This window comes from Alosa alosa, chromosome 5, assembly GCF_017589495.1.
Source record: "Alosa alosa isolate M-15738 ecotype Scorff River chromosome 5, AALO_Geno_1.1, whole genome shotgun sequence".
Lineage (NCBI taxonomy): Eukaryota > Metazoa > Chordata > Actinopteri > Clupeiformes > Clupeidae > Alosa > Alosa alosa.
Window position 1 is genome coordinate 30024670 of NC_063193.1, and position 22243 is coordinate 30046912.

General features: G+C 43.4%; 4 protein-coding genes across 7 annotated transcripts in view; 3 read left to right on the forward strand and 1 right to left on the reverse strand.

Annotated features, from left to right (window-relative positions):
* Positions 1 to 874: 874 nt before the first annotated feature.
* On the reverse strand, positions 875 to 11357 carry anapc7 (anaphase promoting complex subunit 7). The gene is made up of 11 exons (XM_048244174.1): positions 11122 to 11357; positions 10509 to 10695; positions 10218 to 10337; positions 10016 to 10127; positions 9382 to 9535; positions 8459 to 8601; positions 7831 to 7948; positions 7041 to 7237; positions 5666 to 5890; positions 4087 to 4237; positions 875 to 1132 (listed from the first exon to the last, which is right to left on the reverse strand). Exons 1-11 carry the CDS (start codon positions 11220 to 11222, stop codon positions 943 to 945), a joined length of 1698 nt encoding a protein of 565 aa, XP_048100131.1. The 5' UTR covers positions 11223 to 11357; the 3' UTR covers positions 875 to 942.
* A 338-nt stretch (positions 11358 to 11695) lies between these two features.
* Positions 11696 to 16062, forward strand: LOC125295189 (ubiquitin-conjugating enzyme E2 G1-like). Its single transcript, XM_048244414.1, has 6 exons — positions 11696 to 12088; positions 13604 to 13706; positions 13814 to 13911; positions 14780 to 14958; positions 15113 to 15237; positions 15375 to 16062. Exons 1-5 carry the CDS (start codon positions 12046 to 12048, stop codon positions 15197 to 15199), a joined length of 510 nt encoding a protein of 169 aa, XP_048100371.1. The 5' UTR covers positions 11696 to 12045; the 3' UTR covers positions 15200 to 15237; positions 15375 to 16062.
* A 1396-nt stretch (positions 16063 to 17458) lies between these two features.
* On the forward strand, positions 17459 to 20646 carry LOC125294890 (protein FAM216A). 2 transcript variants are annotated; one of them, XM_048243940.1, is made up of 7 exons: positions 17459 to 17669; positions 17816 to 17856; positions 18147 to 18283; positions 18706 to 18832; positions 19864 to 20053; positions 20162 to 20208; positions 20328 to 20646. In XM_048243940.1, the coding sequence occupies exons 1-7, from the start codon at positions 17590 to 17592 to the stop codon at positions 20420 to 20422; spliced, it is 717 nt and encodes a 238-aa protein (XP_048099897.1). In that variant the 5' UTR covers positions 17459 to 17589; the 3' UTR covers positions 20423 to 20646. The 2 variants fall into 2 exon arrangements, with proteins under 2 accessions (XP_048099897.1, XP_048099898.1); XM_048243941.1 differs by lacking the exon at positions 20162 to 20208.
* Positions 20647 to 21042: 396 nt separating this feature from the next.
* The window catches only part of rad9b (RAD9 checkpoint clamp component B), a 23333-nt gene continuing 22132 nt past the window's right edge, over positions 21043 to 22243 (forward strand). For 2 of the 3 annotated variants that reach the window (XM_048244000.1, XM_048244001.1), the window contains exons 1-2: positions 21043 to 21214; positions 21838 to 21908. In XM_048244000.1, the coding sequence (XP_048099957.1) occupies positions 21181 to 21214; positions 21838 to 21908 (105 nt within the window). In that variant the 5' untranslated portion in view covers positions 21043 to 21180. The remainder of the gene's footprint in view (positions 21215 to 21837; positions 21909 to 22243) is intronic. The other variant, XM_048244002.1, reaches the window with a different exon arrangement.

Here is a 22243-nt window from a genome sequence, read left to right on the forward strand (position 1 = left end):
CACACACACACACACACACACACACGCACCCACTAGCACAGGCAAAAAAGAGAGCGGGCACAGACAGTAATAGCAAGGCATCAGCGAAGAGAAGCAATATACACCTTACAAACAAGCTGTTTATCCATGTTTGTAACGTTCTGTTAAGTCAGTTTGAGGGCCGTTCTTGGGGCAGTTACTGGTTGCCTCACTGGCCTAGGGGCTTTAAAGGATAGCAGAGGGCAGTTAAAAACCAAACTACCCCCATACACCTCCTTGATTTTTAGTTATTTTAACATGATGACATAAACCAAACGCTATTCTGTTCTTCCATATCTTACAAACAGAACAGAAGCTCCGAGTGAAAAAACAAACAAACAAAAGATCGGGATAGTTGCCCTTAGGGCAGGGCGGGTTAAATAGTCCATTGATGATAATCTGGAGATAATATCTCAATAATCTGAAGATAATATCCTGATAATCTGGAGATAATATCTCAATAATCTGGAGTTAATATATCGATAATCTGGAGATAATATCCTGATAATCTGGTGGTAATATCTCGATAATCTGGAGATAATATTCTGATAATGTGGTGGTAATATCCCGATAATCTGGTGGTAATATCCCGATATCAGTGGAGTCTGGAGCAGACAGGACACTGATCTGGACAGGTCGGCACATCACACACGCCAGGAACTGAGTGGCGGCTGGTGTGTGTGTGTCTAAGTACAGCTACTAACCCATATCGTTGTGGATGGCTTTGTGTGTGTGTGTATCTGTATCTGTGAGAGCAAGAGTGTGTGTGTGTGTGTGTGTGTGTATGTGTGTGTGTGACTGCATGCCAAACCACTGCTCCTGGTTCAGAGGGGTTGTCTGCGTGGGTACGTGTGTGTGTGTGTGTGTGTGTGTGTGTGTGTGTGTGTGTGTGTGTGTGTGTGTGTGTGTGTGTGTGTGCGCGTGTCACTGCATGCCGAACCACTGCTCCTGGTCGGCCCACTGCGCTGCCTCGCTGTCGCTGCCCTCCAGGTCGCCGTCCTCTCCGCTGCCCTCCATGTCGTCCCCGTCCAGCTCCACCGTGGCGTCCATCGGACTCTCCTCCTTCTCCATCTTCTGCATGCCCTCCAGGGACTTCTGGTCATTCGGGTCCAGGCTGAGTCGGGAGGGAAGAACAACGGCAGTGTGTTAGGCACCACTGTACCACGGTGTTCTAGAACAACGGCAGTGTGTTAGGCACCACTGTACCACGGTGTTCTAGAACAACAGCAGTGTGTTAGGTACCACTGTACCACAGTGTACTAGAACAGCAGTGTGTTAGGCACCACCGTACCACGGTGTTCTAGAACAACAGCAGTGTGTTAGGCACCACCGTACCATGGTGCTCTAGAACAACAGCAGTGTGTTAGGTACCACTGTACCACAGTGTACTAGAACAGCAGTGTGTTAGGTACCACAGTGTACTAGAACAGCAGTGTGTTAGGTACCACTGTACCACAGTGTACTAGAACAACAGCAGTGTGTTAGGTACCACTGTACCACGGTGCTCTAGAACAACAGCAGTGTGTTAGGTACCACTGTACCACGGTGCTCTAGAACAGCAGCAGTGTGTTAGGCACCACCGTACCAGTGTCCCTGTCTCTCTCAGGCGGTGTCTTGTACTGTATGTATGTGTGTGTATGTGTATGTGTGTATGCATGTGTATGCATGTGCATGTGTGTATGCATGTGTATTTGTACCGTAATTTCCCAACTATTAGCCGCAGTTTATACACTGATTTTGCAAAATTTCTTCAGCGATGAGGTTAATACGTATATGTATATGTGAGTGCTGTGTTGTGGCTGCTGGAACACTGTAATTTCCCTTTGGGAATGAATAAAGTCTATCTATCTACTGTATCTATCTACCCTTGCAGCATAATTTTAACAACCAGCAGATGCCTGTTGTTCAAAACAATGACATAAAACGGAAAAATTGTGGGCCATTCATTTTTCGGTGTGTTTTCAAATAAATCCTTGTGTCCATCTTTTCTGTTTTTGCTGGAGTATAATTATCTAAATTGCAATTAGCATTTCAAAAACATCACATGCAAGCGTAAAAAATATAATATATAAGCCTACATATTTTAGTAACACATCAACAAGAATATGCCTGCATTTCAAGTTGATAAAGTATTAAAAATCATAGGGGATCATGGTGGAGAGGGCATGGGTGTATATTTTCTAATGCATCAGTCCCATGTCGTATGCCTAATTGTAGAATAGGCTAATGCATCAGTCCCATGTCGTATGCCTAATTGTAGAATAGGCTAATGCATCAGTCCCATGTCGTATGCCTAATTGTAGAATAGGCTAATGCATTGCCGGTGTATGTAGCCAGCGCAATTGTTTGTGTAGAAAACGGGACAGTCCCAAAATTACTCACATTTAATCTTGCTCTCAAAGAAAACAGGACAGTCCCACAATTGCATTGCATTTGGGGCAGCCGTGGCCTACTGGTTAGCGCTTTGGACTTGTAACCGGAGGGTTGCCGGTTCGAACCCCGACCAGTAGGAACGGCTGAAGTGCCCTTGAGCAAGGCACCTAACCCCTCACTGCTCCCCGAAGCCGCTGTTGTTGCAGGCAGCTCACTTTCGCGCCCGGGATTAGTGTGTGCTTAACCTCACTGTGTGTTCACTGTGTGCTGAGTGTGTTTCACTAATTCACGGATTGGGATAAATGCAGAGACCAAATTTCCCTCACAGGATTAAAAGAGTATATATACTTATACTTATTGCATGGCTATAACATGTTTATTTGACTGACTGAACTATATGACTGAACTACTCATTTAATGTAGGCTACCACCTGGACACTGCTGTCTGGCATTGTTTGAAGCCTAAATTGTTTGATCCAGAGGTAACTGCGTGGAGATACTTGGATACAATTTTGTAATTGCATCTGCTTGAAGACTAGTAAAATGTTATCACTCCAGAGTGTTGCATTGTGGTAGCCTACATTTTCATTATGTAGGCTAGTCCTTCTATTAACTTCAGCTGACGTTGAACTTGGCTGCAGTTGGCTGAACTTGGACTGCAGTCGGAAAAACGGGTCGAGTGTGGTTTTAAAGGGACACCAGGCAAGCCTGATGCTTTTTCTCTATGAAACTCCCCTCACTTTCGGTCTGAAGCTCTTTTCCTTTTCTTTGCGTCTTCCGTCAAGGGTTTTCGCTGCTTCTTCACCGGCTCTGCCATTATACACGCGTTTGCAACAATCGCTAGGCGTTTAGTTAGCCTCCCTCTGTGCTGTGGATGCAGGATGTAAACTGAAACTGCTTCGGTCGCCGGGTAATGCGATACACTGAACTTGCAAGCGGGATATTCTTCCTACAGGCAGTAGGGCGGGAGGAGAAAGTCTTCATTCGCCCTGTAATGAGTCATTTAACCATATACCGACTTACGAAGATGAGTAATTAACACGAAAACGTTGCCTGGTGTCCCTTTAAGTATGTTGGGTACGGGCTAACCTAACTCGCCAGATGAATTTCGTTCCGCTTAGCTCTGCCTAGCTCCGCCTAGCTCCACTCATATCCATCTGGGATCGCTTCCGTTGTGAGTGATTTTGGCACCAGATTTTGTGTTAGAGCCAATCAGGACGCAGGGCAGGAGTTTCATAGATGTGACGTAGCGAAGAAGCAACTGTGAGACTGTTTTGATTCAGACAACGCTCATCAGAATCACGGGTTGGCTTCGATGTGGGTGGTTTAAGTAGCTTGTCAAATAAAGATGACGGACAAGTGGCTTATCCAATCATATGCAAGGATTTTTGACAAGGCCCAGCCTTCTGAAACACCTCACCAATGGAGCGATCCCAGATGGATAAGTGGAGCTAGGTGGAGTCAGGTTAGGCACGGGCTGGTGCGGATTTAAAAAATTGGACTCGAGTGAGGCGTTATGGTCACTAGTCCGACCCAGAGGCAGGAACTTCCTGGAGTGTGATGCTGTACTGATCAACAAAAGATTACCTGAGTGCCATGCTGTACTGATCAACAGAAGATTACCTGAGTGCCATGCTGTACTGATCAACAGAAGATTACCTGAGTGCAATGCTGTACTGATCAACAGAAGATTACCTGAGTGCAATGCTGTACTGATCAATGGACTCCTGATACTCGTTCACCGCAAAGAGGAAATCTCCCAGCATCCTGTGCAGCACACAATCACTCTGATTGGCTAGCGTGTTCCGCAGCAGAGTGATCCCTTCTTCGTACTTCTGTTCCCGACCTGAAAGTGAAGGAGAAAATTAGTGAATGAGCAACCGTGGGAACCACCTTTGGAACCGCCTAAAGATCAACGCGAGGAAAAACCGACAAGTGGATTTGTGCAGGAACACACACTCGTCCAGAACACCGCTTAACATACTGGGTTCAAGTACAAGTGGGTAAGGGTATTGAGATGGAGACATCCTACAGGTATCTGGGTGTTCACTTCAACAGTAAACTGGACTGGTCTAACGACACTGCTACACTTTATAAGAGGGGCCAGAGCAGATGGCACCTGCTGAGGTGATGTTACATCATCTTTTTTATAGATGTGTAACACCTGTGTGCTGTAGTGGACACCCTACTGTTGTTGCTGTTGCTGACTGGCAATGTCAGAAAGGCCATTCTCCTTATTATAAGTATATCAGTGTACCATCATAATGAGATAAGCCATTGCTTTAAAGGTGAAAGAACTACACAGAGATCCTTTAAAAAGGTGAAAGAACTACACAGTGTTCCTTTAAAGCCGGGGTCGCTAACCTGCCGATCGCGGTCAACCTATAGATCTTTGGGACTTTCCCAGTAGATCCCAAGAATAACAGGAAAAATAAAAACAGTCACCAAATTCCTGCATGTTTGCCAATGTCACAGGGCCTAAATTTCAGGGATTGCGGGTCTAACGCATGATTTATTCAAATCCCGCAACTCTAGCCATCATGATGCAAGAAATTCCCGCCCACATTTTACAGCGATGTCTGATAACATTAATCTAATAATGGAGTAAGTAGCGTGAATGCAGGACCAGACGGACCAACTTCTGACTTGAACCAAACGTAACCCCATGCAGAGACACACACACAAAGAGGAAAGATGCTTCATACCAAAACAGCAATCAAACATTGTCATATTTATCATGACGTGTTGTCACAAACACTTAATCCAATTAGAAAATCAAAACCAAAATAATGTAAGTAAAGTTAAGTGTTGTTCTCTCATTGACGCCTGTATAAGGAAAATGCGACTTCGGTTTGTAAAATGTATGCCTTCCTCTTGTAACCCAGACTAAAAGGTACAGAGGCACGGATTCACAAGGGGGTGAAGGATGTGATCATTTTGACCTGACACATTTGCCTAAATAAAAGGCCTTAAATTGGAAGTATTTTGGCTTTGGTTCTCTTTTGACGCTTCAAGGTAGATCTTGCCTTTGTTCAGGGCCGAGGTAAGGGAACTTGGGCTCAAAAAGGTTGGTGACTACTGCTTTAAAGGTAAAAGAACTACACAGTGTTCCTTTAAAGACAATAAACTTCACATTGTTCCTTTAAAGACAATGAACTACGTAGTGGTGCTTTAAAGATAATGAACTACATAGCATTCCTTTAAAGATAAAAAATAACTAGGCAGTGTTGCTTTAAAGCATTTGGTCAGCCCCAGTCTGACTCAATGAACTCACTGAGGAGCTCGGCCTTCTTGACCACGGCCTTGATGTAGTCCGGTCTCTGGGCGAGGGCCTTGTCCAGTAGGGCTTTGGCCTTGTCCTGGGTGAGGGGGTCAGCCAGGCACACGGTGGCCAGGATGGTCAGCGTCTGCGCGTTGGCCCCCAGGGTCTTATAGATGTTATTGGCCATTCCCATGGCCTCACGCACACCATTGGAGGCCAGGTAACAGTCAATCAATCCTGGAGAGGGAGGGGGGGGGGGGGGGAGGGAGAGGGAGAGAGAGAGAGAGAGAGAGAGGGAGGGAGAGAGAGAGAGAGAGAGAGAGAGAGAGAGAGAGAGAGAGAGAGACAGACAGAAAGAGAGTTATAATTAAAGGGCATATTTACACACTATATGTATGAAATTATTATGACATGATAGATTGAATGAAGGAAGCGCATGATTATTTACCATATGCCACATTACATACAGCCCGTGTGTGTGTGAGTGCAAGTGTGCAGTCGAGTCAGCAGGGAGCCAACCTCATAGCCTCTCTGAGGTGGATGTGGATGTGTGTGTGTATGTGTGTGTGTGTGTGAGAGTGTGAGTGTGAGTGTGCAGTCGAGTCGGCAGGGAGCCAACCTCATAGCCTCTCTGAAGTGGATGTGTGTGTGTGTGTGTGTGTGTGTGTGTGTGTGTGTGTGTGTGTGTGTGTGTGTGTGTGTGTGTGTGTGTGAGTGTGAGTGTGAGTGTGAGTGTGCAGTCCAGTTGGCAGGGAGCCAACCTCATAGCCTCTCTGAATGTGTGTGTGTGTGTGTGTGTGTGTGTGTGTGTGTGTGTGTGTGTGTGTGTGTGTGTGTGTGTGTGTGTGTGAGTGTGAGTGTGAGTGTGAGTGTGCAGTCCAGTTGGCAGGGAGCCAACCTCATAGCCTCTCTGGAAATGTGTGTGTGTGTGTGTGTGTGTGTGTGTGTGTGTGTGTGTGTGCGTGCAGTCGAATCGTCAGGGAGCCAGCCTCATAGCCTCTCTGAAGTGAATGTGCGTGTGTGTGTGAGTGAGTGTGTGTGTTTGTGTGTGAGTGTGCAGTCGAGTCGGCAGGGAGGCAACCTCATAGCCTCTCTGAAGTGGATGTGCGTGTGTGCGTGGGTGTGTGTGTGCAGTCGAGTCGGCAGGGAGCCAACCTCATAGCCTCTCTGAAGTGGATGTGTGTGTGTGTGTGTGTGTGCAGTCGAGTCGTCAGGGAGCCAGCCTCATAGCCTCTCTGAAGTGAATGTGTGTGTGTGTGTGTGTGTGTGTGTGTGTCTGTGTGTGAGTGTGCAGTCGAGACGGCAGGGAGCCAGCCTCATAGCCTCTCTGAAGTGGATGTGTGTGTGTGCGTGGGTGCATGGGTGTGTGCGTGTGTGCGTGCGTTACCTTCGTAGCAGTCGAGACGGCAGGGAGCCAGCCTCATAGCCTCTCTGAAGTGGATGATGGCCTCCTGCACGCGTCCCATGTTGCGCAGTGCTGCCCCCTTCAGGAGAAGCGCCTGCACGCTGTTGCTGTTCAGCTGGATGGCCTTGGCGCCCAGGTACAGAGCACGGGAGTAACGCTTGCTGTAGAAGCTGTGACACCTGGACAACAAGAGCACAACAAGGTTCAAAACAATGCTGACAATATTGCCGAGTGTCTGTTGTTAAACTGTAGCATAGCTGTATTGCTAACTATTGAGAAATGAAAGGTCATAATGAAGCAATAAACAAGAGTATCCACATACAACTATGTTTTGAAACAGTCACCAGTAACCACTTTAATAACCAGTAATAAATAATAATAATACTCATAACCAGCATATTGTTCTATGATATACAGCTGAATGCACCATCACAGCTATAACATGTCCACTGTTACGCTACACTCAGACAGAGTATACATATTACAGTATGCTTTTAAACAGTACCAACTGTTATCTTATGCAGTGTGCATCTTAATCATGCACTGCACTGCAGATATATCTGCTAAGACTGGTGGACACAACACAGCTGGAGAACACATCTGCACTGTGTCCAGCAGGTCACCCAGAGTCCCAACTGCAGTGAGTCAGGACTGGTTTAGAGACCCCCCACACACACTTTCTCTCTCCCGGTCTCCCTGTCTGTCTGTCTCTCTCCCTGTCTGTCTCTCTCCCTGTCTGTCTCTCTCTCATATTGGTATATTGGTCTCTTACCCAGAGATGACCCAGGGCTCTGCGTGCTGGTCTGAGATGTTGAAGAGACGACCGCCCAGCACCTCCACATCCTCCAGATGTCCCTCTCGAGCCATCAGATAACCATACACATCCATACCTTACACACGCACACAATATACATAGTACATAGTTTTATATCAGGCAAGTACAGTATACATCCTAACATCCTATATCAGATAAAGATATCCAACTATACCTATGCACTACATGAATTATTTTCACCATGAACTCTGTTCTGCATGTCATTGCTTTCACTTTGTACGCTGGCTTGTATTAACCTAATGTACAGCACCTTATATTGCCTGAGTGTGTATGATAAGCCAATCAAAACCACCTAGCTTTGTCTCAAGGCGATTGAGAAATCAAAGCCTGAAACCAGAAGACCAAGCTATGCCAGGGCTTATTGCAAAGACATTTTCTGTGCCTGAAGTTATCAGAAACGTTCAAAATCGTTATGTATAATTATCCATTGTCAAAGTTTAAACAGTCTGGCCAGAATTTAGGCACTGTGCCTGAGAACTTTAAGCAATTAACAATTACAATTAACCCTCTATGTGCCTCTAGCCCACAGGAAGACACAGAGGGTCCTGAGTGGCAGTTTCTGTACCTTTAATCAGATAGGCGTCCAGCATCTGTGCCTGTTCGAACTTCAGGATGGCGTTTTTGGTGTCGCCGGCTCTAAAGTAGACATCCGCCAGACTGACGAGGAGGTCCACGTTATCCCTCAGAAGAGTCTTTTTCTCCAGGGAACTACACACAAGATAGATAGATAGATAGATAGATAGATACTTTATTGATCCCCAGGGGAAATTCAAGGTCTCAGTAGCATACAGACAACACACACACACATTCACTAACAGCAGAAAAAGTAATTAAAAGTATATAATATAAAAACACAACTAAGCAATAAGGACAGTAGAAGATAAACAATATACTAAAATACAAATTATACTAACTAACAAATTATACTAATTATACACAAGACAAAACAACTAAATAATACAATTACATACCACATACATTTGTGTGTGTGTAAGGTAATCAAAACTTATGAGAATCAACCTACAGAGCGAAGACTACGGCATCAACATCTGGGAAAAGAGAACCTAATACATCATTGCCCAGTTTCTGACCCATCTAGTGATAGAAATCCAGACTCTGGAAATCCAGAGTTCTCGCGAGAGCACAATGGAATTGTCTCTGCGAGACACTCTAGCAATGAGCAATGATGCACGTTACTTTTCCCCTTGCATTCCGGGGAACCAGCTAAACTGATGAAGACAACGCTGCAATGTTGGAGGACAGTACACATTGGTTGTGAGTCATCCGATTGAGTCATCCGAAATCATTCAGAGTAAACATGGTCTAGTGTTATCCAATTGTGTGCAGTGAGATTTTTAAATGCATGCTTGTTGCTGCCCCTCGAGTTGGGCCATTGCATTGTTCGTGGCCAGACCCTTAATCTTTCTAGATTACCAGGGTCTGGATTTTCCAGGCTAATGAAAAGCAGCAGTGCAGTGGTCTCCTTACCAGATAGTGCTGATGGCACGGTGGTTGTCCCCTGTGTGAATGAAGGCATAGGCTTTGATCCATGTGGACAGCCAGTCGAGGTTCGGAATACTCTGGATCACGTCCATGGTCATGGAGGCCACCTCCGCCCCCTTCACCGACAGCGAGAGGAGCCCTGGGAGAACCCAAACACTCATCGTCACGGTTACACTCAAGAATAAACAGAACCAGACTCTGGGTCTGGACAGAAGGCTGGAGACTTAATGTAGAGCTCATATGACCACTTCAAAAAAACAAGCAACACAACTACCTTCCTACCTACACAAATACAGCACAGTCATTCAGAAAAGGACTAAGCATTTCACTACATATACGTTGTATAAATGTATGTGACAAATAAATAACTTGAACTTTAGCCTAACTTTGGACTAATTTCAAATATATACAGGAGAGATGGTCATCTCCTCGTGCTATAGCGGCCAATCTACAACCAAGTCTATTTACCGTCAAAACCAAGAAGCAGTAAAAAAGCATTTCACTAGGGTTATCAAGCAGGCACTAAAAGCAAACGTCAATGAAAATCTAAAAAAAAAAAGCCATTGATCTTGTACTAGACATCCATGTATAGCCATCTGGCCAAAGTCATGCATCTTACCAATGATTGCATCCAGGGCCAGGGGACACTGCCTCAACACCTCCTTGTAGCTCGTGACGGCGGATCGCTCCTGGCCGGCTTTTCTGTAGAGGTTCGCCAGCATCATGTTGATCTGAGAGGGACAGAAATGTGGATTTGACTGCCAGAGCAAGAAGTGAGGCTACAGATAACAAGGTGACAATAAAAAATCCAACAGTCTTACCTTTGGAGTTCTCTGCCGAGATGGGATTCCATCCAAAACTGCAATAGCATCTTTGTCCAGCTTCAGGTTTGTGTAACACTCAGCTATCTTATATTTCACTTCGATTTCTGAAGGCAAGCTCTGAAAAGAATACAATATTTGAATTCAACTCACTTGAAATTCCGATGGTGAAGCATATACACACACACACACAAATTCTAATATGCACGTAACAAGTCCAACAGCTATTCATTCAAACCATATACTCTATATATACAGTCTAGATTCAAACGTTGTTCGGAGCTTACTTACCTGAGCTTGGACTGAAGATGTAGTCCCACCAGTGGAGGGCCGTACTTTGGAGGTTTTGCTTAGGACCTTCTTCTGCTGTAAAGCGGAATTGTATTTGGAAGCTGCGTTGCGGTATTCTTTGTCATGAAAGATTGCATCGGCATGATAAACCAGCAACTGGTATTTTTGTGCCGGTGAGAAAAGTTCTCTGCGAGAAAAGATACACTGCGTCACACCCCTTGATTGACAATAAGTAGCTCATGCACACGCAGCTCATATTAACATGTTTCTTACAAATGTACTTGAATTTAGAGAATCAAGATTGTCTTAGCTGAACATCCTCAACTAGATACTGATGCCTGACAAACATTAGCCATCAGCCTAGATATTTGGCCACCAACCAAGCCCTCAAGCATACAATGCAGCCAGTAACATTAGTCGAAGTTTATTATGCTATGCTAGCAGGCTCGCTAAGGATGCACATATTCACATTGTATTCAATGGTGTACTGATGGCGTTAACGTTACACCATAACATTCAACACAACCATATTAGTACTAATACATTTTGCCCACAATAGCTAACTAGACAACTAACGTTACAAGATATGAGCATGCAGCTAGTAGACACTTACGGGTTGTTTGTGCTCATTGTCAACAACAAACTGCTCATAATCCGGACATTGGAATGTAGTCCTGCCGCTGCCATGTCACGTACATGATCTACAACATTCATTTTTGCAACTGTACGATAGGTCCTTGATTTTGTCAAATAACTCTACAGAAATCGTTGCTTTACGAGCTAACGTGAGGTAGGTGGCACAGAAGTTGTGATCACTGTCCAAAACTGTTTCTATCAAACATGGCGCCCCTGGGCCCCTCAGAAGTGCCTAAGTCCCGCCCTTTCCGGTGGACTTGTAAAATTTATGAGTAAAAAAATATTATTATTATTATTTTAAATTGACAAATGTCATATGTGATAATCATGGCATCATTCAAAAGGTAACTGAAAAAATCTCTCTCTCTACATTGACTACCGTTCATGTTTTCCCCGAAGTGGGTCCCATGGACCGGAAAGGGAAGGGCGGGATTTAGGCACAGTTCAAATCGGTTCTTGGGTTTAAAGGAAAAAGCAAATAGTGGAAAAAGCTGATTCAGGTGTACAACATCTTGAACCAAGACGATACGTCGGCCCAGGCTTAAAAAGGAAATGAAACATTTTAAAATAACTTTCTTAAAAAAATACAACATTATGAAAATGTCAAATTATAGACTAAACATGACAAAGTGTTGTATTATCGCATACGAGTAGATACTTGTGAAATAATAATGTCTACAATACTTGTGTCTCAGAAGAAGCTTAATGCTTCATCATTTTACCATTTTTTTTTTATTCAGGAAACGTATGTGGACTCCTCTATGAGCTGCGCATGCGTTCATATCTGATTATTTGTGGCAGCTGAGGCTGGGGGCTGGAAGCACTCCGCTCTCTTTTTTATTTCTTGACGGTATCGTTTGTCGACAGTTTTGTTCAGTTTTCTGTTGATTTACAAAGTACAATGACTGAACAATCCGCACTACTTCTTCGAAAACAGCTGGCAGGTGAGGAAAAAAAATCGTATTATATTTGGTAGCTAATCCGAATAGGTCGAGCTTGTTGTCGATAGCAAGCCATAGCTTTCCAGAGCTGGTTCCATTCTCTCTCTGCCCCGGGCTGGCTTCAAAGACTGTTGACAGTGAAGCTGTTTGTTTACAACAGCAGTTTGCTTAGTTGGGTCAGGCATCCCCGTCTTAATGTGTGTCGCATTTTTTTGATTAAGTCAAACGTGTATGTTGTCATCTTTGAAAACACAACTGATATGCCTACTTCATTAGCAGCTGATTTGAGGGTTGAGAGGTATTGTTAGCCAGTTGGCTGCCCTTGCTAGCGTGTGGTTCATTAGTATGTTCAAGAGAGTTAACGTTACCTGCTAGCTGCGATTTGTGCAGTTGCTAACATGGCCAACATACAGCAGTTGTTGTTCAGACCAATGTTCCCTATTTTGCAATAAAATGTTTTTGGGAGAAAGTATTTTGAACACGACAGTCATCTGTCGAATTGCAAACGTTTGATATTCACTGTATTGTCACCCTAACAAATCGGAACAAAGGAACGATCCGCTCCCTTGTCTTAGCTATTTGTCCTTATTTGTGGTGCCATCTGCAATTATGTATACCATAACTGTACGATCCTCTATGATTGTGACATTTGCGACTCGTATTTGCTATGTTCGTAACTTAGGCTATGGGTGCTTTCATAAATTCGATGTTGCCAGTTGTTGCCATATTCCATCTGTTGTAGTTGTATAGGCGGCTTATACAGAGCATAAGCTGGTTGTGTTGTCTGGTATGGAGATGAAATTGACGCATGTGTTAGTATGTTCGTCGTCCTGCTTTTTATTATAACAGTACCCAGGATTGTTGTTATCCGCAGATCTAGCCTTACCACAGCACGATGTTGAGGATGCAATAGGCTAACCTACATAAGGCAGCTTTCTAGCTGTTGCGCTATGGCCATGATGTAGGGTTCCATAGCGTGGGGTCCATTTGGGCTGGACCTTCTATCAATCTGTTGTTAGCCTCTGTTGACATTGCGAGAGAATGTCTCCCATTTAGTAGCCTGGCGAGCCTAGATTTCTAGGCTACCCATTTAGAATATCAAATATGAAAATATCAACCCATTAGTAGGCCTGATGATGATGATGATGATGATGATGATGATGATGATAAATTATATATATACACAAATACATAAGTAACATAACATATATATAAAAGCGCTTAGCCCAGAGTGCAGTTATCCACAATGGCTTGCAAAATCATGTCTATCCATTGTGAAATCAGCTTCCCAACAGGAAGGGGTAGGTCTAGGCCTAGATATGCTGGAACAAGCAGTGGTGATTAGAGGAATCAGGTGGTTGGATAATTGCTTGAAAGTGGTTAATGGGGTTACTACCTCCCTGCTTCATCAGGCTTTAGGACTTACAGTGTGTGTGTGTGTGTGTGTGTCTGTTTGTCTCCATGCTTTGTGAAGTGGGTCTTGACTGCTTGCCAACTAGTGCAATCTTCCTTTTTCAGAGCTCAACAAGAACCCTGTCGAGGGATTTTCTGCTGGGCTCATAGACGATGACGACATCTATAAATGGGAGGTTGTCATCATCGGCCCACAGGACACGCTCTTGTAAGTTTTTCCCGTGTTTGTTATGACTGCTTGCAGGCCGTCTCATGGTAATCATGTTGCGGCAGCGCTGGGAGACAGGCTCTGACTGTTACAGTGTCTCCCTACAGTGAAGGAGGCTTTTTTAAAGCATACCTGACCTTCCCTTATGACTACCCTCTACGGCCGCCAAAGATGAAGTTCATCACTGAGATCTGGCACCCTAACGGTAATCCATCCCATCCCAACACACATACATACACACACACACACACCCCGGTGCTGCTGCCGCCGCCATCACCCTTGAGAGATTTGTGTATAGTGACAGGGGAAATAAGTCATGAATTAATTGGCGTGCCTATAGAGAGCACCAAGCATCCAACTTTGTATATTGCTTTGATTTTCTCTTCAGCAAGTAATCACAATACTAAGTCACAGCTGGTAATGTTTTTTTTTTTTTTTCCACTAGAAAAACACCCATTGGTTATTTTTTAGAGGAAATGATTATGAACACCGTATTCAGATGTATAACTAGTTTAATTGTGTGGGGACTTGCAAGCATCGTCATTGTGTCTGATAGAAACGGAATGTGTCTAATAGAAACGGAATCTAATAGAATGTTTCTAATAGAAACGGAATCTAATAGAATGTGTCTAATAGAAACGGAATGCTCTACATACTCTACATGTATTGACCATTTCTCCCCGTCATGTGTCAGACATGGACCCTCAGTCTGACTGTGCTGCCTGCTGCACTCTGCTTCTGCTCAAAAACACGCCTATTATTATTATTATTATTATTATTATTATTATTAGCTTACAAAAATATGTCCTCATACAACCTTTATTTTTAAATGCTCTGGTCTAAGTGATGAAGTGCAGCCACATTGAATTAGTGTATGCCCTTGGCCAGTGTCTCATGCATTCATCCACCCCCCCTGTCCTTCCCTGAATCCACGCCCTCTTCCTCCTCCTCCTCCTCCTCTTCCTTATTTTCCTCTTTCTTCTCCTGATCCTTCTCTTCCTCCTCCACATTTTCCTTATTCTCCTCTTCCTTCTCCCTCCTCCTCTTCCTCCTCCTTATCCCTCCTGTTGCAGTGGCCAAAAACGGTGACGTGTGCATCTCGATCCTGCATGAGCCGGGCGAGGACAAGTTTGGCTACGAGAAGCCGGAGGAGCGCTGGCTGCCCATCCACACGGTGGAGACCATCATGATCAGCGTCATCTCCATGCTGGCTGACCCCAATAGCGACTCGCCCGCTAATGTCGACGCAGCGGTAAGGGTCACTCCGTCTCCAAGGACACCAGTCCTTTACTCCCAAGGAAATCAATCCCTTTTTGCTCGAAGATGCCTCCTCCATCTCTTCTCTCTCTCTGTGTGTGTGTGTGTGTGTGTGTGTGGATTTATCGTGTTTTATGTTTGGTCCACAGAAAGAGTGGAGGGAGGACCCAAACGGCGAGTTCAAGAGGAAGGTGGCCCGCTGTGTACGAAAGAGCCAAGAGATGGCATTCGATTAACCCCGGTCTCTCCCCATTTTTTTGTGGATAATCCCATGGTAAGGAAAACACACACACACACACACACACACACACACACACACACACACACAGAGTTAAAATCTGTTTGCAGTGTTTTTTACTGTATCATTCATTACATGTGTGTGTGGTTCTGTTTGTATATTCCCTCTTCCAGCTAAACTAATGTGTATCATGAGAGCCAACCTTACCCTTCAGAGGTGGACTATTTCACCCAGCAATTGTAAATAAAGAGATGAGATCAGCCAAGCACTTCAGTACCCTGAGGTCCATCTCTGGCATGTGCTCTCTCTCCCCTGGGGGGCCAGCAGAGAGACCTACCAGCTAAACCACCCTCTGTCTCCTTCCCTCCCCTCCCCTACCGGGAAGTGTATATTTCATTCTATTTATTTAAGAAATGACAATGTAAGATATGTCTCTACTGTAAAATATCTCGCTTTTTTTATTGCTGCTGAACAGTTTCTACTTTGTATCAGGTTTCTTATGCAATTTGTGGATGTTTGTGGTTCTATGGACTATGATGCCCTCGGAAGCCAGAATTGTCATCACAATCATAATTACTGTTGTAATATTACTATTATTAATTATTATTATTATTATTATGATGATGGCTCTTGTTAGTACCAGGCGACCTGTGTTCTCAATGCCCTCCCCCTCACTGTTGCCTTATGTTTGTTTTTTGCTCTTTCCTGAATATTTTGGCCGTGGCTGTAGGCGGGAGTCATTTAAGTGTGTTTATGGGGTTTTAGGCATAGCCGCACATTGGAGTTATACACACACCACACCACGCACACACACACACACACATATACACACCGCACCGCACGCACGCGCACACACACACACATATACACACCACGCCACGCACACACACACACACACACACACACACACACATATACACACCGCATACACACCGCGACACACACACACATATACACACAAGACAATAACCTGCACACACACACACATACGTATGTGTTAGGCCCCTGTCCGTGTCCAGCAATGTCTATCGTCCCTATGCCCTGTTCCCCTGATGCGTGACCACTGACACTCACGCCCAAGGATCTGTGTAACGTTAACTGACTTAAAATGCACTGGAACCTTCACATACCTCTGTGGCAGTGTGGCTGATCGATGTTGTTTACATGAAATATGATAAGATTTAATTGGACGTACATCTCAGCAATGCATGTGTAAAAAAAATGTTTTTATGTCTATGTAGCATGCTTGTAATTTTATTTAATGAATAAAAATTGGTATATTTTAAAATTGGACATTATTTGATGAAGGGAGAATTCACAGTTCTGAATGGTGTATGTGTGCGTTTCGCTGGTTTCAAATGGGTCAGTGTGAAACAGAGGGGGTGATGGTGTAGGAGAGAAAACGGCTGCCATCACAACACAAAACAAAGGCTATATCTTGCGCCTGATTCACAGAATTATGGATTTTCCCTTTTAAAAAGCTAGCTGTAGGATAAGGATGCCATTTTAAGTAATTGACATTTTGTGGCAATTGTAACCACTTGATTTTTTTTTTCTTCAGTTTTCTCTTTTAATGTTGGTGTCAAAATGGCAGCAGCTGAAATGGACACTTTCTTTTAGTTGCTCTGTGCGTCAATGCTGATGTTATCTTCTGGGGTAAGGACATCCCCAAAAATAGACTTGAAGCACTGATCAAGCAGTTTGAAGGCAGGTCTGCAGGAGGATGAAAGATGGCTCTGTTGTGGTGTGCATTTTCCTTGTTTATTTTTCAAACCCTGGAGAATCTCATGAAGTTAATGGCCAGACCTGTGTTGCGCTGTATTGGCCCCCAAGACGCTGCACGTGAGATCATGAAGCAATACTATTCACTCCAGTACCAGTACCATGCAAATGTTTTTCAGGTAAATCACTCCATTAATCATCCCGTAGATATTTTACAGCTCTTCGTTTTGTGTATTGTGTGTTTAAAGGTGAGCCCAATAAATAAATAAAGATTCTTTTTCATAAAAAAAAAAAAACATTCAAGTCTGTCCTTGTGTAGACTGTCTTTGGTGTGTTTGTTGTCTAGAGGTGGTAACATCCTACAAATACAAGCCAGTAAAAAAAAAAGAAAACTGAGAAAGGGGCAGTCTATGAGGTCAACAAACACAGATTTTAACCATCTCAAAATATTTACCCTTCAGCTATTGATAACGGTCTCTGGACACGCAAGCGCAGCAGATAAGAGTGTTGCGCATAGTCCGCTTCTGCCAGCACCCAATCATGTCAATCACGCGTCTGTGCTACGAGACGAGTTTCCACAACATCAGGGAGCGCTGCGCAGCAGTCACAGAAACAAGAAACGCATCCACAGCATTTGCGTACATAGGCTAAGATACAAAATCAACCATGAGGAAGCAGGTTACCTTCTTGGAGGAAGGAAACAGAGAGCGTAACCAACATGGGAACAGTAGGTACATGCCAACAAGGTAAGCTATCTAGGAGTTGGATTTTATGTGAACCTATTTTGTGGACGTTTCTAGGGTACCGAGCAAAGGCATTTGATTCTGATGTCATGAATAGTCATTAAAGAAAGAAAGGTATTCGTAGTCGCTGATGATCTGTATCCTTGTAGGTCTGCGGGGTCTCCACACGCATCCACGATCCATTTGAACGGTATGTTTCACTCTAGGGCCTTTTCGTTGGCTCACAGAGGGGTTGAAACGGGTGTTAAGTTTCTCAGTTGAAACACGACCCACACGAAATGAGAAAGGCCACAGGGGTGAAGACTGTCAGTAGCCCAAAAGAGACGAGAAGAGTCGAAGAGCTTGGATGAAAACTGACTAGCAGGCCTGTCTTCCATTTGCAATGCAAAATGTACTGCCAAATTGTTAACAATGATAAGCTAAGCTGTAATTAAAGTTCTTAATACAGCTAAAATGTGACATGTAAATGTTTTCACACAGTTGATGAAAGCAATAATCAAAACAACAGGACTCGCAAAACGTTGCCGTATAAACCATTGCCACAACAAACAGCAGAAATCCAGCGCATGAAAACCATTCACATTCCCAAGTCAATGATGATGGCACCTTTCTTACAGGTACACTTATGATGAAGTGTGTATCTCACATTATATTATCATGTAAATATACTGCTCAAAAAAATTAAGGGAACACATCAATCATACACTGGATCGGTACTCTGACACTGTTTGGTTCTGAGCACAAGTAAAACTTTTGAGGCGAGTGTTTTATTTTGCAAGAACTGTCAGACATTCTGTGATTGTAGTTGAGAATGGAGAAAAGGGTGGAAGGTTTCAAAAACTGTGTTTTAGCAATTGTGGAAAACTGTAAGTGTTTCCTTAATTTTTTTGAGCAGTATATATTCTATATAATATATTATGTAATAAATAGTGCATCGTTTTAATTGTGTTGACAATTGAAGTGAAACTGGAACCAAAGTTGTTTAAATGTATGTAGACAGTGTTTAAATCCTGCATGATGTTCATGTCCTTCCTTCCAGCACCCCAGTCTGTCTACAGGGCAGAAGCGGTACCTGTGCAGCATCGCTAGTGTGTACAGCACAGAGCACCTGCGCAGACAGATGCGCCAACACTACATCAGCATCCTCAGGAGCTGCGCCGCAACAGGTGGGAACACAGAGTGGCCTAGAATCAGAGGCTTTCTAATGAGGGGACACAGCATTCAAATAATCCTCCATAGAAATGAATGGGGTCAGTTCGTAACACCAATAATATGGTATTTGTTTAATTTGTTTACACATATCCTGCCCCTTCCTGTATGCCTCCCCATTCACTTCAATAGGAAAATAGCTGCCTGATAACTGCCCAGAGCGCGTTACCAAGATGGCCGCCGAGTGATGGGACTTCCCTAAAAGGACTTGAATGCAACGAGTCTCAGTTCTGTTTCTCAGCCCCCAGCAGCCACCACTGGGCCCTATGCCCGACCTTCGACAACTTCCCTACCTGTTTCTTAACTCTGCCTGGTTAACATGCATGAGCAAAATTGCCGATGCCCCTGGCTGGCTAAGAAATACTTAAATTTGGTCAGATCTGTGATGTAGGCCTGTTAACATAATGATTTGATCTAAAAGGTTTACTGCACTTTTGAGTTTAAGGTGTTCTCTTTAATATTGATTTGAAGAACATGTCTTCCTGAGGGTGTGCTGTATTCCCAGTGAAGTGTTAAACGTGTAGAGACATGTCATTATGAGAACACATCCGCCACAGAGAAAGAGTGTTTCAATTTCACTGATTTCACTCAGGCCAGTTGAGATGGAGGAGAAATGTGAGCAGATGCTGATCCCGTGGCCAGATAATCAGACATACACACACACACACACACACACACACACACACACACACACACACACACACACACACACACACACACACACACACACACACACACTTAAAACTTACTAGATATATGTGTGTGTGTGTGTGTGTGTGTGCTTCTGTTTGTTCCCTCTTTCAGCTAAAGTAATGGGTTTCATGAGAGAGCCAACCTTATCCCTCAGAGGAGGACTATTTCACCCAGCAATTGTAAATAAACAGATGTGATCAGTTGAGCAGAAGCAGAGCCCCTGGCAGCTCCTAAAGGATTTAAGGTTTAAAAACCCTTTGCAGAGTGTAAACACGCCGGCATGCTCTGCTTTCAGCTGCAGGTCACAGATCAGCAGGCAGACACAGAGGGTCATCGGTGAAAGCTCACCTCAGAGGCCACCCGTCTTCTGTGGACAGCGGAGAAGGGCCCCCAACTCTCACCGGGACCAACACCATCCATGAGTGGCACAACAACACGGCACACTCTGGCAAACTAGTTCTGCCCCAAATCACCAGCCAGAACAGGTGAGCAGGCAGACATCACACTTTGACTCTGCAGTCATCGTTTCAAAATGTTTTAGATTGGATGATAATGACATGTATTTGTTACAATATTATTTATCCACCAAATAGTAAAAGTCACAGAAAAGTGAAGTCCAGTAAGCATGCATCATCCAAAGGTAATTTTAAATGACACATTATGATTAAAAACACATTTGATGACATTTGACACATTGTGTGTTTTTTTTTTTACCATTAATTAAACATTAAATGATTTTCAAATTATAACATTTCCTAGGAACAAAGAGATGCACTCCTTACCAGCAAGAAGACCTGGAGGAAAACCTGAGTTCCCTCTCTCTGGAGGAGGAGATGGACATTGTGCTGAACTGAGCAACGGCTGTTTTGTCACTTCCTCCTCAGACTTCCTCACATGACCCCAGAGCATTTTATCACAGTTCACCTTTTAACTCAGTAAAGTAAACATCAAACTAATTATCTGAGCAATGTTATGATGTCCTGCCTTTTATGTTGACTGAATGTTTGTGGAATGAATGTACATTGTTTTAAGGATTTTTATTGCTGAATTGGATTAAACATTGAATGACATAATATAATGATTATCTCAGAATGTTTTTTTTTAAATGTTGTTGAAACAGATGATTAACCTTAAATTCTCTATTGATTATCTGATACATTTATTTGTAAGTGATGCTAACAAACAACCTTTCTTTACTGTGCTCTTGATTGAATTTGTAGAGCTTTATAATATTGTTTCATTCTATTGGAAGGGATTGAATCAGCACATAGCATTTGTAAGCAGGAATAACAAAGGCCTACACCTCTTTCTTCACCGATTCTTACATATTTTCTTGAATAATTAATGGTAGAATAATTGATTTGGCAAAAAATAGTTCCAAATACAACATCTCCAATTTATATTGCCTGCACCATTGGTAGACTACATCATTTTCACCATAGGGTGGCGCACTTGTTTTGCTCTCAAACAGCTTACAACCTGAACAATTTCCAGTTGAAGTTTAACTCCACCGCCAGTCAACACTTCTGTAACTGACTGCAGTAAAACTTTTATGCGATCATCTACAAGTCATCTAGTATATTTTAAGTGACAACCACCAAAAGAGCTCGACATGAAATGTGCCATCGAGGGAAGTAATGTGAAGGGTAGGTGGCTCGCGATGGTTATCAAGCTAGCTGGATAGCTCCCTTTCTTAGATAAAAGGACAACACGTAAGGTGTTTACGGTTATTCAGGGAATATGTGTAGTTAATGAACTGAAATATGTTTATCTGTTTATCTAATATATTTCCTTCTGTTAGAAATGTTTCTAAAGGGCTTTTTACATAATGAGAGTGAACATGCATGCTAACATTTATTGAATTAGCATCAAGCTAGCAATGCTGCTTCTGCGTGCTTTATTTAGCTTGCAGATAGCAGTTTATTTAGCTTGCAGACAGCAGTTACTTTGTCTGTCAGAAAAAAACAAGTTTGATTCGAAATTAACATTAGAGAAGGATAACCATTTTGAGAGTAGCAACAGGATCGAGGCTAGTGATGTAATAGGTTGTAATGTTGAATGTAAATGTAATGTAAAATCTTTGGTGTAACTTTGTATCATTTTTCAAAACATGACCATTTTCATGTAGTCTAGTTTATTTCACAGCTGATCAGTGGTATGTCATGGGGTGATGGGTCAAGAAAACTCAGTCAAGCTGAAGTAATACATTTTACCTCATGTAAAAAGAAGATGATAGAGATGTATATTCTAACGGATATGTTTTGCAAAGCATTTGGAAAGGCGGTCCACGCCCTGTCTCGAATAGGAGAGGACCTGTGGTTGGACCCTCTGGAGAAGGGGGTATGTTCTTCATGGTCTGCTGTTACCTCAATCCTGTCCTGTTGCAGTATTTTTTTCACTGTCTCAGAATGAATTTCCCCTTGGGGATCAATAAAGTATCTATCTATCTATCTATCTATCTATCTATCGAATTAACACTGGGAGCTATGAAAAATGTAGACCCCCAGCTACCAGATAGGCTTAATGAATTTTACTGCAGATTTGAATGCCCCCGACCCGACAAAGCCCCTGCAGCTAGAACTGACCCTGTATGCCCACCATTTGTGGTCAAAGAACATGAAGTCAAGGCCCTGCTCTGCAAACAGAATGTGAGGAAGGCAGCAGGGCCTGACGGT

Coding starts and splice junctions, on each gene's coding strand:
- anapc7 (XM_048244174.1), bottom strand. CDS start 11,222: ATGAATGTTGTAGATCATGTACGTGACATGGCAGCGGCAGGACTACAT. Junction 8,602..9,381: donor CGTGCCATCAGCACTATCTG/GTAAGGAGACCA, acceptor TCTTGTGTGTAG/TTCCCTGGAGAAAAAGACTC. Junction 7,238..7,830: donor GAGCCCTGGGTCATCTCTGG/GTAAGAGACCAA, acceptor CTTGTTGTCCAG/GTGTCACAGCTTCTACAGCA.
- LOC125295189 (XM_048244414.1), top strand. CDS start 12,046: ATGACTGAACAATCCGCACTACTTCTTCGAAAACAGCTGGCAG. Junction 12,089..13,603: donor TCTTCGAAAACAGCTGGCAG/GTGAGGAAAAAA, acceptor TTCCTTTTTCAG/AGCTCAACAAGAACCCTGTC. Junction 13,707..13,813: donor GGCCCACAGGACACGCTCTT/GTAAGTTTTTCC, acceptor GTCTCCCTACAG/TGAAGGAGGCTTTTTTAAAG.
- LOC125294890 (XM_048243940.1), top strand. CDS start 17,590: ATGAGGAAGCAGGTTACCTTCTTGGAGGAAGGAAACAGAGAGCGTAAC. Junction 17,670..17,815: donor AGTAGGTACATGCCAACAAG/GTAAGCTATCTA, acceptor GTATCCTTGTAG/GTCTGCGGGGTCTCCACACG. Junction 18,833..19,863: donor CAGGAGCTGCGCCGCAACAG/GTGGGAACACAG, acceptor CTCTGCTTTCAG/CTGCAGGTCACAGATCAGCA.